Source organism: Typopeltis vanoorti, chromosome 14 (assembly GCF_054136105.1).
Source record: "Typopeltis vanoorti isolate ZY-2024b chromosome 14, IOZ_Tvanoo_1.0, whole genome shotgun sequence".
In the NCBI taxonomy this organism is placed as follows: Eukaryota; Metazoa; Arthropoda; class Arachnida; order Uropygi; family Thelyphonidae; genus Typopeltis; species Typopeltis vanoorti.
In genome coordinates, this window is record NC_143562.1 from 107,711,550 (window position 1) to 107,726,659 (window position 15,110).

Genomic DNA, 15,110 nt, shown 5'->3' on the forward strand with positions numbered 1-15,110 from the left:
TGAATTTGTGCACATTATGTTGAAACATGGTGTTAGTAATAATCAGTCCATGTCCTGAGCAGAAATACAACAGGTATTTGCCATTATTATTAGCTTTGCTCTTTTCTCCAAATTTTTGTATGTCTGACAATTATTGCCTACTCTATTTAGATCCACCAACAAGGACCAACTTTTTCTTTGTGTCAGTTGCTTTTTCTAAAGCCTCAAAAAATTCCTCCACTTTTATCTCAGTGGAATCTTCTGTGGGACCATAGGCACAAATAAGTCTCATTGTTCAGTTCCCCATTCTGATATTTGCCAACATCACTCTACTTGAGACTGCCTGCCATTCAAGAAGATTAGTCTTATTTAGTGTTAAATACTATGGCTACTCCTTTTCCTTGATTGTCATTGTAGTATCAATTCAGTCGTCAACTTTTTTTTTCTATAAAATACCTTAAAATAACTACACAAGTGATTAATTCTATATAATGCTGTACATTTATTTAAAGAAAGAAATCTTCCTTGCGAATGTGCATATTAATTCTAGCTTAACATGAATGTTTTTTTCCCCCTCAGTCTTGTGGATATATTTAGCTATAAGACAAAAGTTTATTTTAAAATATCAGGGGATGTTGGAAATGAAAACTGTTATTCATCAATTAAAACAAGGAACTGTGCAAATTTACAGTGAAATAAACCAGAAGACTACAAGAATAATCAAATCTGATACCTTAAAGGGGAAAAGCAGCACATACAATTTCCTAGCACAAAGAATATGGTATCATAGAACAAATTTGCTGTGTCAACAAGATTTCAAACTCACAGCAACATGCTGATCCTATAAATTATTTAAAATCAGGCGAATATATGCCACCACTGATAACAAGATTTCATCTTATTGAAGTATACAACTTGCCTTTCTCCATATAATGAATATGCTGCCACTTCAAATTAAATCTGGGGTAAATAGCAATTGTGTAATACAAGCACATACTATCTAACATATCAGACTATAACTGGAGCACATTATACATCAGTTGACTAAGCATCAAACTGATGCTTGGTCAACTGATATAGACTCCTGTTTATCTATATTTTTTTTTATAGGTAGGTTACATCAATATGTGTCAGATGGCAAACTAATCTCCAAAACATCAATTTGGCACTTGGTCAAGTGATGCATACCACAGTCCAATTATCTTGCAGTATAAAAAACTGAAGCAAAAAAGTGTGCATACATACATGCAAGAAAACTTGGACAATACTATAGAATCATTATCATTCTGTCATAAACAGAACTACATGTCTCATTGCAATGCTATGATTGACATTAAGTATTCCAAGTTAGTCTACGTTCAGGCTTTGCTCCAACTTCTCCAAACTAAGTGAAATACTCACCAATGTGAACAATGCACTGAAACATATGCAGAACAAGTTAAGGCAATTGCAACTCTATTCATTAATGAGACATTCAGCTTATACTTCACTTTTAGAAAATTATCAAGCACAAAAAATGGTTTAACACATCAAAAGAGAATCTCTTAAGTTATTCAGAATACAAGAAAATATACAATACATGAAATTGCAATGTCAATAAAGCAGAAAATAATAATGTATACATTTTTGCTAACATATGCATTACTTTCTGGAAATTGATACATATTTTTAGTTATAAACAGTATTATTTTCTTAATTATGAAAAATTATGCAATTATCACAACTTCATGACAACTAATGGTGCAAAAGTTGACAATAAACTTGCAAAAATGCTTCTTGTATTCACTGTTACATCCAGTATCCTGCTGGAATCCCCTCCCCCATTAAAAATGTTGAAGGTTACAGGTAAACAATTATGCTTTTATTAATGGTAATTACTTGAGCTTACAATGAATGATAATTACTATAAGTGAATACCCCAGCTTTTAAATATTTCCATAAGTCAGCAAGGAACACACCACAATTTGCTGGCAGATATACTCATCACTAAGTATATCTGCAAGCAAATATTCTATATACCAGTTCCATAACATTAAAACAGCATAAACCTAAGCATGCACTTCTTGCTGCGATATTCTACAGGAATTACAGAATGATGAAATGATTCCACATGTAAGACTCTCTAGTACCGACACTTTCATATAGACTAATTCTGGAGCAATAGGAAAAAATAAATAAAAAAGTAACTGAAAGCACACTCCAGAATCTAATAATGAATTAAAAATTTTCACCACTAAAAAAAAATAAACAGCAGAATTTGTGAATATGTTTTACAAGTAAACTTACCGTTTGCTGATAATGCCTACATTTTGGTTTGTAAGCATTTGTACCACAAACCAAAACGGTTTCTTCAGATTTCTTTGCTAAGACTCTAATATAATTTTGACATTCTTCCTGGGGAGAGAAAATGAATAAAATCTCATTAGTATTATTCAATAACTTACTTTATTTGCAGATATAAACTGCTAGAACATTTTAGAACAAAAAATAAAAGAGGAAAAAATATTCAATATCATCCTCTAGTACTTTAAAAATACTATTGCAAGAAAATTTGGATCAGTTAAACTTCTAAAATATCAGTGGAGAGAGGCATCATGCAAGGATGTTTGCTTTCACCATATTTGTTTAACCTATGCCTGGAAAAACTAGTAAAAGTTTTCCAGAAAAGTGAGAATAACATTGAATGAACGAAATTTACATCACATAAAATAGGTAGATTACATAGTATTATTTACAGATAAAGAAAACGTGAAGTATATGATTGAAAGCCTACATAAAAATAGTCAAGACTATACAATGCAGATAAATTTTAGTAGAACCAAAACAATGGCAATTGGCAGAATTGAAGAACAGCTTAACTTAGAAATGGAAACAGTTTATTTCCATTTCTAAGAAATGGAAAAGGTTAAAAAATTCAGTTAATTAGACACATTGATCACAGACATGCTAAATTATAAAGAAACTATTAAATAAGTCCAGGGTGGTCTATTATGACTGAACTTAAATATATGGAAAAATGCATATCTATCCAAAGAACTTAAAATCAAAGTATATAGTTCAGTGGTGCTCCCCACAGTTCTTTATGGTGCAGAGACTTGGGTTATCACGCATAAGAAAAAAGATTGAAAGACTTTGAAAATGAGTGAGAAAAATAAAGCGCCATGGACTGAAATGAAAACCAATCAGGGAAAGCTTTGTACAACTTGTACCAAATTTTCCAAAATGCAAGAGTGGAAGGTAAAAAAACCATCACAAAGACCTAGAAGGAAAATGGATAGATAACATCAAGAGTGGTATCTGAACACTTACAGTTAGCATATCCACTCTCCAGTCAAGAGGCCATGGGTTTGAATCCTGCCAAGGGCATGGATATTTGTGATTGTTCTACTAGCCAATTATCATATGTACTGCTATGATATGTATCTTGGCACAGTGACTTTTGATGTCTTTGCACCATAAAAAAGCAAAACTTTTACAGAAATTTAAATAATCTGGCTGCCAATAGATTGAACTGGAAAGTTATTGTTCATGATTTTCATATACAGACTCAACCCACCTTAGGCAGATCAGGAAGATGATTAATTCTTCTCTTCAAGGATTAGGCATTTGCCTGTTCCAACTTGTTTTTCATCTTGCAGCTGGCCTTCCCCTCTCTCTCTCTGGTCTATATCTATCTATCTATCTAACTCTTTTGGTAGTCAATATTTTTCCATCTTAGGAAGTATTTTTGTATACAGTATTTCATCTTGTAATATTTTTGGTGTGTATTGAGAGGGGCGGCAAACTCGGGGACTGCCCAGGGCTGCAAAAGTTCTAAACAGCTTTCGATTAGTAAGACCTTAGATCTGAATCATGCAGTGCTATAAGGGTTTTGTTTTGTTTTTGACAAAAAATGCTTAAGCATCTAGAAGTCACTGTCATGTTGTCAGGTCATATAGGAAAGAATGGATTTCATTCAAATGTGGTATTTGGAATGATTACAAAAATTTGTCAAGACATTTCAATTTTTGTTGCAATCTAATCATTTGCAAGGGCAGGATATGTCAAATCATGCAGCAATTGGAAATTCTACTCAAAGTAGATATTTAAAGATGATTGTTCCTCAATCTGTCAATTGCATATTGTCAATATTGATATCTGCCAAGTTAAAAAGTTATGAAAACTAACTTGTAAGGACCTTATGTATTTTTGTAATGAAATTGGAAATGAAATGAAAATGGAAGAAAGAATCAATATTATGTTTTGTTTTAAGCTAAGTGCATAGAAACACTGGAGAAAGTTAACAATAATCACATACCTATACTTTTGAGCAGCATAAACTTTTCTGCAATGGCAGGTTTGATAAGATTTAGTTTATGCTATCAAAAACAATTCAGGAATCAGAATTAATTGAGAGTTTGGAGAATCATATCCAAAAAATGATGTGTAATGCTCAGAATGACTTTCAGGTAATCAATGTGTTTAATAAGGAAACACTATTAATTTAACACCCAAGGACTGAAGAAAATGAAGTTTTGTACATTGTTTGTTCTGCATAAATTTCAGTTAAGCCAATGAAAGTAACAAACTTGGTGCAATTTATCTATACAAAAAAAAAAAACTAAACAAAGTGCAGAATGGAAGACTAAAAAGAATCCAAAGTAAAGAAATTCCCCAAGAAAAGTCAAATTAAAACAAGCTGATCAACTTTTTATGCAATCAAAGGGATTTGCACAAACACTGACAATGCAGAATATTTACTTTCTGAAATGTTTAGTGTGGCCTCGATACCATACAGAAATCAGTTGGTTCTTACATGCTACATGGCACAAAGTGCTCACTGTTAATGTTTAGTCAGAAAAAAAAGTGTAGTATTACATCCATTGTACTCACTACATTTCACCCTGCATAACTTTTCTTTTTTTTTTTTGTATTCCTCAAGACACAATTTAAACATATAATTTTGATGGTGATGCTACTTTAATGTCATGGGAATCATTCAAACTTTGAACAGCATACAAAAAGACAAGGTTGCTCTAGTTACTTAATGACTTGTTTTCAGTCTCTGAACTCTGGAGGAAGCTACTTTGAATGAAAGTAAATTTTTAAAAAATTTAAAATTATATGAAGTGTGAAAGATATTATATTGGTATCATTTTGCAAATGTTTTTGTGTGATAAATATATAGGCATTATAGTGTGATGTTGTGATTTTAAAAGTGTTCATTTGAGTTGTTTGGACTAGCCAAATAACATTGCAAAAATGGCAATAGTAAAGGAGTGACCACCAGCAATGCAGAAGGTTAAAAAAAAAAACAGACTGAATTATTTGCTAGATTTTTTACAGTAGATACACTGCAACAATTATTACATGCATGCATCCAAAAATGTGACAATTTATGGACTGTTAGGCTAAATTAAAAGAAGGAACACACAGTACTTGAGAAGTACAATGACAGATTAGAGCATTCTAAAAATAAGAACAGTATCACTAGAAGTAAATCAGAAAATGGATAGAAGTACTGGTGACAATAGCAATAGAAGTGAACTGGAAGGGCAGCTTAGGAAAGAGTTCATGAAAATAAAGAGTGATTAAATGTATGTAGGAGGAAATTGAGCACTTGAAGAGAAACTGATATAAACAAGGAGGTTAATAAGAAGCAAACATCCAAGGATGAGAGGGTGGGTTTATATGGAGATCATCAAATGTGTGGTAAATAATAAGATTACAATGAAATAGACTTCATCCTCTCCAACAGAAGACATATAATAAATAATATGGAAGTGCTTAATAGATTTAATATGGGAAGTGACCACAGACTAGTAAGGGCAAAATTATGGATCAACAAAAAATGGGAACGGAAGAAGCTGATAAGAAAAAAGTCCAATTTAGCGAATCTACAAAATCTCTACCACAATAAAAGCTGTTATAGAGAATCCCTGAAAAATGAACTAAAAAAAAAGTTAAACACAGCTACTACCATCAATAATACTAATGAAATATTAACAATTGTGCACTAGAAATAGGAGGTGTAAAAAGGCACCAAAGAGTGGAAAAACTAAGACAGGAAACCTTAGATCTGATGAAAAGAAGAGATATGAAAAGAGATTTTAATCACACCAATAAAATAGAATATGCGGAAATTTGTAAAACTATACGTGAAACATGAATTTAGATCGTATAATACTAGGAAAATTAAAGAAACAATTGAAAACAATAGTAATATGAAAGTCCTAAGACGAATATTATCATTTGGAAAAATGGAAATAGCTGCTGTAAGAGGAAAAAATGGTGAACTTATAAAAAAAAACAGATGCAATAATCAAAAGAATTCAGGAATTTTATACCGAACTCTATGAAGACAAAGACCGGGACATCCAAGAATCATCTGTGGATAACTCAAGTGAGGAAGAACATGATGCCTCTGTGATCTTACAAGGTGAAGTGGAAATGGCACTGGAGGAAAATGAAGAATGGAAAGGCCCCAGGAGAAGACAGAATTATGATAGACTTCTTGAAACTAGGAGGAAGCCCTGTCATCAAGCAGCTGACTAAACTCTTTAATAAATGGCTAAAACAGAAAAATTCCAAAAAATCAGAACAATTCATTTCTAATATTAATTTTTAAAAAGGTCAATAAGGAAGAAATTAAAAACTAGAGACCTAAAGTTTTCACAAAAATTATAATAGAATAAAATCTAAACTAGAGGAAATGCAATTCTGTTAACAAGCTGGATTTAGAAAGAACAATACTTTGGACAATATTCACACATTAAGACAGCTCATTGAAAAATCAATTGAATACAATAAACCCTTATGTCTGCCCTATATAGACTATGAAAAAGCATTTCATTCAGTTAAAACACTTGCAACACTAAGAGCACTTGAAACCCAGGGAACTGAGAAACCATATATTGAAAGACTAAAACATATTTACAATAATGCAACTTCTGTAATTAAATTATATAAAAACAGTGAAAAGTTCCCAATACAAAAAGGCATCTGGCAGGGCGACACCACATCTCCCAAATTATTTACAGCTGCACTAGAGGAAGTCTTTAGACTTCTTGATTGGGAAACAAAAGGAATAAACATAAATGGAGAAATGCTGCATCATCTGAAATTTGCAGATGATATTGTCCTAATAGCAGATAATCTTGAAGATCTAGAAGAAAGGTTAAATCAGAGTAATTGGATTAAAAATAAATAGATAAAAACAAACTAATGATGAATAAATATATTAACCATAGAACTGTCAAAGTTGAATGCCATGAAAGAGAACGAGTTAATTCATATGTATATTTGGTCCAATTGTTATGCTTTGAGGAGTGCCAAAGAAAAGAGATTGAACGAAGAATTCACCTTGGATGGATGGCTTATGGGAAAATGAGAGACATATTCAGAAGTGACATCCGTATGAGTTAAAAAAGGAAAGCTTTCGACCAGTGCATACTTCCTGTCCTAACATACGGAGGAGAAACATGGACTTTAACAGAAGCCTTAAACAAAAAGCTGAGAACAACACATCACATGGAAAGAAGTGTGCTAAAAATAACGTTACGAGATAGGAAGACATACCTGGATAAGATCTCAAACAGGTGTCATGGATATTGTAAAATACATTAAATAGGCTAAGTGGAGATGGGCTGGCCATATTGCCAGATGCAGTGATGGGAGAAGGACTAGAAAAACAACAGAGTGGAGACCAATGGATGGAGCAAGACAAGGAGGAACACCAAGAAGAAGGTGGAGGGATGAACTGGAACAAATTGCAGGAGTGAGATGGATGGGAGAGGCAGAAAACCGAGTTATCTGGAAAATCATGGGGAGACCTTCATCTAGCAGTGGACACAACCAAAAGGTTGAAGAAGAAATAAGGTACAGTGGTATCTCGGTAATCCGTACTAATAAAAACCGTGCTCGTTCGGATTAGCAAATTCCCCCCAAGAGACAACAATAACTAGCATTTAAGACAAAAATAATTAAATTCTAATGGTACATCAATTTAATTCTGTAAATAAATGAAGTAACTGATAGAAAAAAGCTACTGTACCGTAATGTAAAACAAAAAATAATACAGTACACAAGTTTATTTTAGTAAAAAATTTAATTTGTATGTGCCTGTATTGTTGAGGATTCTGATTTAATAAAATTGCACAGTTCAGTACATAGCTTAATTTGCATAAAAAATATCACTTTCTTGTACAAAACACAAAAAAGTTTCACAAAATAACACACAAAAAAAAGGTTTTTATTTCTTTGTCACTGATTTTTTTTTGTTTCTTTGAAGCTAAACTTTTTTTCGAATGCTTCTTCTCGGAGCTGCATTAGCAATAAAATTTTGTGGAATGGTGTATCATTTTGCTTAGCACATTCTATACACATTAAAACTGTCAGCTGCCTCTCCATGTTTTACTTTTTTTCCTTCGAGTTCTTCACCGTCATCATTGTCTTCTAATTCATTAGAAGACAATGATTCTACATAATGCATCATAAATGTAGTGTCATATTTATAATTTCAGCATCTGATTTGATTTCGAATTCACTTTCAGTTCTACCTCTAATCCATTCTGTAACATCTGTTTGTGAAATTTCAACATCTGGATTTATATTTTTAAACAAATTATGCATGTTTTGAATTTCCTCTTTTTTGTGTATGTTTGTGATTCATGCCGACAATGCAGTACATATTGTACAGTATAAAAAAGCAAACGTGAGCACACAATACATCAAAATAGGCCTCCAGTATAACCGAACAATCGACAGTACGAAAAAAATACTGTACTGTAATAATAATAAAATAATAATTAAAATAATAATTATTAAATAAAAATAACAGTACATAAAATAATACGTAATAAATACTTTTTTTCTTTCAAACCACAGTTCGGATTACTGGAGGGTTCGGACTAAAGAGGTTTGGATTAACGAGATACCACTGTATATAAAAACAATGTTTACCAGTTGGTAGATTGAAATGAAAATCAGATGCTTTGCATGAAAGGAAGAAAGGAAATGGCATCAGAATTAGTGATAGCAATGAGCAAAAACAACTTGAATAGTTAGACAAAATGTGGAAATAGATATGAAGACATCATAGCAAGAGATAAGGGATAACAGTGAACTGAGAAAGAGCAATGATATGAATGACAAGATGGCTGAATTATGTTAGGCAAAGGGCATTCAATTTCTGAACATGTGGAGTTGATTTGAAGGGAAGTTAGGATGGTTTAAAGCAGATGATTGTATTTGAATGGGTTTGATCTTGGACATTTGCAACCAATGTTGTTTGCTAATAGCAAATATGGTCCATATGAAATTAGCATGGCTAAGGGTCACAGAGTTTTGAGAAGCAGGTTGCAGAAGGACAGGATGATGGATACAAAAGGTGAGGAAGTGATTATGGCAGGGAAAAGTGATGCAGTACTAAAAGGTGGGGATGATAGCAATATGAAATAAAATTGGAGTAAGGAAACGGGAATGGTCAGAGAGCCAATAGAAACAATAACAAAAAAGATATACTAATTATTGAAAGAGACTGGAATGCCAAAGTCGGAATAGAAAATTGTTGAGAAAATATGGTTTTGGAAAAAGAAATGAACAAGTTGAGAAAATGTTAGTTTGCTGTGGACCATGAGTGGTCAGTAACACAAGATTCCAGCAAAAGAAGTGTAGAAAGTGGACATGGTGATCAAATGATGGGAAAAACCAAGTATATGATTGATGTGATTACAATTAAAAGAAGATGAAACATCAGTACAGTAGTGTTGAACTTTCCAAGGAGCAGATATAGATTTTGATCATAGCTTAGTGATTGCAAACATCAAGTTGAAATTAAAAAGAAAATATAAATCCCATCATCAGAAACAAAGAGATACAGCAAGAATAAGTGAAGCACAAATAGAAAGAAGGTAGAGCAGTACTAGAGGAAAAACTAAAAAGTGTGGAAAAAGAAAAAAAATTTGAATCTAAGAGTGAAAGGAATAATCAAGGCAATAGAAGATGTAGGTGAAAAAACAGTATCAGAAGGAGAATCAAGAAGTGGATTAGACAGGAAACACTGAACTCAGTACAGGAGAAGAAAATGTTGAAGATAAGAAGGGATACATCAGAACAAATGGAGGAGCAATATAGAAGAAAGTATAATGAGATGAAAAAAGCAGTCAGAATGGATAAGATGAAATGGTTAGAAGCTCAATGCAATAATATAAAACATAAAACTAGGGAGGTGTACAAAATGATTAGAACCATTAGTAGAAGGTGGCAACCAAAACAGATCATAATTAAAGATGAATACAGATAAAATTGTACAGCAGTGGACAAGATACTGTAGTGAGCGATGAGAAGAAATACTAGATTTAGATGGATTTGGGAAACTGAAGAATTTAAGCAGATATCACCACCAGGTAATGAATACGACATGGACATTGTAAGAGAGGTAGAAAAAGCAATAGGACAGCTAAAATGTGGCAGAAGTATGATTACAGAAATGGACCAACTATGTAATATGGTATGGAAGGGAAAATGCCCGAGGAGCAGGCGAAATTGATATTAGTGACATTATACAAGGAAGGAAATAGCTAGAATGTAAAAATTATAGAACAATTGCTCTGACAAGTCACCTTGGTGGTGATGATGATGTTGACAGAAAGATAAAAAAATCAGCTAATGCCTTTTTATTCCAGTATAGGGAGTAGGCGAGATCGTTTCAACCCTATCAAACTTTTGGAGACCGAGTGGGCAGTTTAATCTCCACTGGTACCCAATCAGAGATAGCTGGCCTAAGGCTATCACTAATTAAGCGACACGCAGTGAAGAGAAACAGCTTAACAAGTGTCGCCATCTCGTGGTCCCTAACACAACATATTTAATGTCTGAAATAATGTGGGTTCTAAGGTCAATTTTCTTGAGTCTACAGGACGAAAAAACCCGGTTTTCCGTGCCAGAGATAGACTAACGCAGAAACCAGTCGAAAAAGCCATAGATAAATTTCTTCTAGTTGCCGAATAGATTCGAAACAAAGTCTTCCTTCGTGCGGTCAAGTGCTGCGGTGTGCAAACACCACATCCACTGAGTTACAGTACAGACTCTACTAGAATCTAACTCTTAAGCTCTTTCTTTGGAGGACTTAGTGCTGAGGAGTGTAAACTACTTCTGCTGAGCTACACAGGCCATGACAGAAATACTGAGAATACAACTGGAAGCATATCTTGCAGGCGAGCAAGCAGGATTTAGGCAAGATAAAAGTACAATTCAACAGATTTTGATTATGCAGTTAATAGCAGAGAAAGAACAAAAACACACATATATATACATATACTTGCTTTGTTGATTTTCAGAAGGCATTTGACAGCATCAACCAGAAAGTGACATTAGCAATGCTAGAATCCTATGGAATTGACAGAAAGCTAATAACCATATTAAAATATGTTTCTAAGAATGCAATGGCAGCAGTTAGAATAGATGAGGATTTGGGGAATTGGTTTAGAACAACCAAGATACTAGACAGTGGGATCCAATATTGCCTAGCATTTTCATTGCACATTTAGAAAGAGCAATGGACAAAATTAAGGAAGATGCAAAGGGAATATCAGTACACAGGATGAAAAACAATCTGAGATTCGCAGATGACAGTTATTATTGAAGACGACAAAAAAGAGAACTACAAAAGATAATGAAACTGTTAAATGAGGAAGGGAAGAGATTTGGACTTGTTATGAACTTGGAAAAAACAAAGACAATGGTATTTAGTGATAAGAACATGAAACAAAAGATACAAGCGGATAGAACTAATATTGAAAATTAAGAACAATTCACATATTTGGTAAGTAAAATGACATATGGCTTGGACCAGTGGCAGCTCATACATAAGCACTGCGACACTGCAGCACCACCAAGGAAAAAATGAAAAATTTAATTTTGTTTGTGTTTATAAATAATAATGCTTACAACATTATATAAATGCAATACAACATGTTAAAGGTTACAGCTTATGTTCTGACATTGATTGAATAGTTAATCGGAATTGTTCGATTAACGCTTTACATTACAAAGCAAATGCCCTGCGATCTAACGCCAATATTCGTTTGCCTCTTGGGCAGTGTATCATATGCTTCTGCACGTTACTTCTGTGAGATATGAAATGTGTATTATTGGTGCGTGTTCGTGGTGAACTCTTTTGTAAATCTTATTTTATTTTGTTAAAATAACATTCATTTATTATAGATACAAGGCTGAATTATGACAAGTGTCACTGTTGAAAATATGAAAAGAATTATATTTTTTCAATTATCGTTACACGAAACAAATGCACTGCGATCTAACGCTGATATTTGTTTGCACTTGTCATTACTATTGATACGAAAATTTTATTATTGGTGTTTGTTCGTGGTGAGGATGAAATATTTTTAATAAAGCAATTTTTTAATATGTAAATTTATTTATTAATAAATTTGTTAATGATTAGGGTAAAAAGTTTTTTTTTTTTTTTTTTTTTTTTTTTTTTTTTTTTTTTATATATATGCAGCACCCCCACTTAAAATTTTCACTGGCTGCCACTGGCTTGGACTGTAAAAAAGATAAGGCTTGTAAATGGAAGAACAAATCTGAAGGCTATGGATAACATCTGGAAAAGTAAAGCAATCAGCCTGCAAACAAAAGTAAGACTAGAAACATGCATCTTTAGCAATGTACTGCATGGATCTGAAATGCGGGTAATAAATAATCAAGAAAAATAATTTTGGCATTCGAAAGAACTTGTTACAGGAGGATTCTAAGAATAGGATGGGTATAGAAAATCACAAATGAAGAGCTCTATCAGAAGATAGAACCAAAGGAGAATTTAATGCAGAAGAGTCTACAATGGAATCTGCAATTATTTGGACACATCTGTAGAATGAGCTAGGATCGAGATGAAGACATTCATGTTTGGTATTATGGATGGTGTGAACAGAAGAGATAGACCATACAGAGAATGGATAGACAACATAAAGGACCGGTGTGGAATGGGTTTACAGAAACTGCAACACAGTACACTGGACAAAGAAAGGTGGAAGAAGATAGTGATGAAGGCATCAGACACCAACAGGCAATGTACCCATGGTTTGTGGTGGTGATGATAAGACTGAAGAGAGGTATACTATAGCAGAGAGAACAGAGCAATGGTGTAGGTGGCATGGCCTCAAAGAGTGGGGTATTTTATGTTTGTATACTAACACAAACAATTGTTTCTGATAAACCTTACATTAGTAAGGAGTTTCATAAACAAGGAGGATGAACTTGTAGCATTGATCAAGTCAGAATGCCCAAATATAATTGGTGTAAGTGGAATCTGTTGTCTGAGAATGCTATACTGTCAGAACGATAAATGGTAGGAGAGAGAATTTTCTGAAAATTCTACCTCCCTCCTCATCTTCCAAAGAATAGCAAGGTGAAGCTAGCAGGAAGTGTTGTTAATGAGAGAGGAATTAAGTCCTTTAAAAGCAGAGGTGGAAAATAGCAATACATGTAATGTTCCTTTTAATTGTTGCTGGCACATGAAAAACATTTTGTGCACAACTTTCCAGACTCATTTTGTGTGGTAGTCAATGCATTGTTCTTTGACATTGTCATCCCACTAAAATTTAAATGAATTTTTAGTTGTTTTTCACTTTAATTTCAACAGTGACATTTTGAGGGTTTAACACATTAAAACCACTAATGTAATATTTCTTTAATGTTGCCATTTCCCCCCCATCTAGCTGTAACCAGTAAAATTGCAAGCAATAAATTAATTGCTTAATTTGTGCAGATACAAAAAAAAAAAAAAAATCCATCATTATTTGCACGAGTTCAGGTATCTGCTGTCTAGACAGGTAGGAATGATCTAGATAAGCATCAAACAAATAAGGTTCTGCATCTAACATCAGCATAGGCTAAAAGTAACTAAATAGAATGTATTAAGTTGTAATGGTTTAAAGTAATATTGGAGTGGAGGCACTGGAGAAATTACTAAATAAAATAAGTATGATTTATCATCTAATTCATTTTTATAGTATGTCCAAAAATTAAAATTAGAAATTCTGAAAGCAAAAATTATTTGTGTGTGCATGCTCCTTTTTTTTCCCACAGGTGTTATATATATATGTGTGTGTGTAGAAGTTTTTTACCTTGGGTGTAATATACGTTAAAGATACCAAAAAATTTTATAATTGGTTTTAATCCTTTTTTCCAAGTAAGCAAAACAAAGTTTTGCGTGTGAAATATATTCACGTCAGAGCTACTTGTATATAGACTAATGACTTCATATCACTTACCTTAGTATGTATCCCATAATAGGAAGTACACCCCTTTGAGGCATGCATAATGGGAAGGGCCACTTCCCAGATCGGTTTTGACTTTATCGCGTCTCTTCAGTGGGAGTCAGACCCGGAAGAGATACTAAGGTTGAAACAATGCAGAAGTCATATCTCATATACAAGTAGACAAAAGGTGCTTGACCTTCTTAATAAAAATCTCAAAATTTCTTGATATCTTTAACATATATTACACCCAAGATAAACTTTCAAACATCTTTCTCTCCTCCAGAGATTTTTTATTAAGCAGGTGAAGTGCCGTTTGTCTAATAATTAAAATTAGAATAACGGAATTAACTTACGTAAAATATTATTTATTAGTAGAATTTTTGCCCGAGTATCACAGGCTTCTTCAGTACACGTATAAAGCTAATTAAACAATAACTAACAATTCAAAAAGGCACCACCTAAGTAGCTAATGTAAGATAACTAAAAAAGGTCAATAAATTTCCTAACTTATTAAATATATATATAAAAGTTAGGAAAGATTAGCTGATTTATAAAGTACTATTTCCCACAAAGGTGATAGACGTAAACCATCAGACCTGTTTAAGTTAGGAGAGAAGTAAAGTTTCACATGTTTCTTTATAAAGCCGTTCCATGAGGAACCGACTTTTGTGAAGGACTCGTCTTGTTCCAATGAACTATGTCTAGTGTTGAAGGCATGTTCTGCAAGTCTAGACTGTTCAGGTTCAAGGTATTGAATATAAGACTAGTGTTCTTCTAGCAAATAAAGGCAGATTTTCCCGTTTGTCCGAAATAAGATAATCCACAAGAGCAAGGAATCTGGTAGACACCTGGATAACTTAAACAGATCCG

General features: G+C 33.2%; 1 protein-coding gene across 6 annotated transcripts in view; it reads right to left on the reverse strand.

Annotated features, from left to right (window-relative positions):
• Positions 1-15,110, reverse strand: part of LOC150099827 (semaphorin-1A-like) — a 405,107-nt gene that overhangs the window by 239,079 nt on the left and 150,918 nt on the right. For all 6 annotated transcript variants that reach the window (XM_090404329.1, XM_090404333.1, XM_090404331.1 and 3 more), the window contains exon 6: positions 2,266-2,373. In XM_090404329.1, the coding sequence (XP_090260455.1) occupies positions 2,266-2,373 (108 nt within the window). The remainder of the gene's footprint in view (positions 1-2,265; positions 2,374-15,110) is intronic.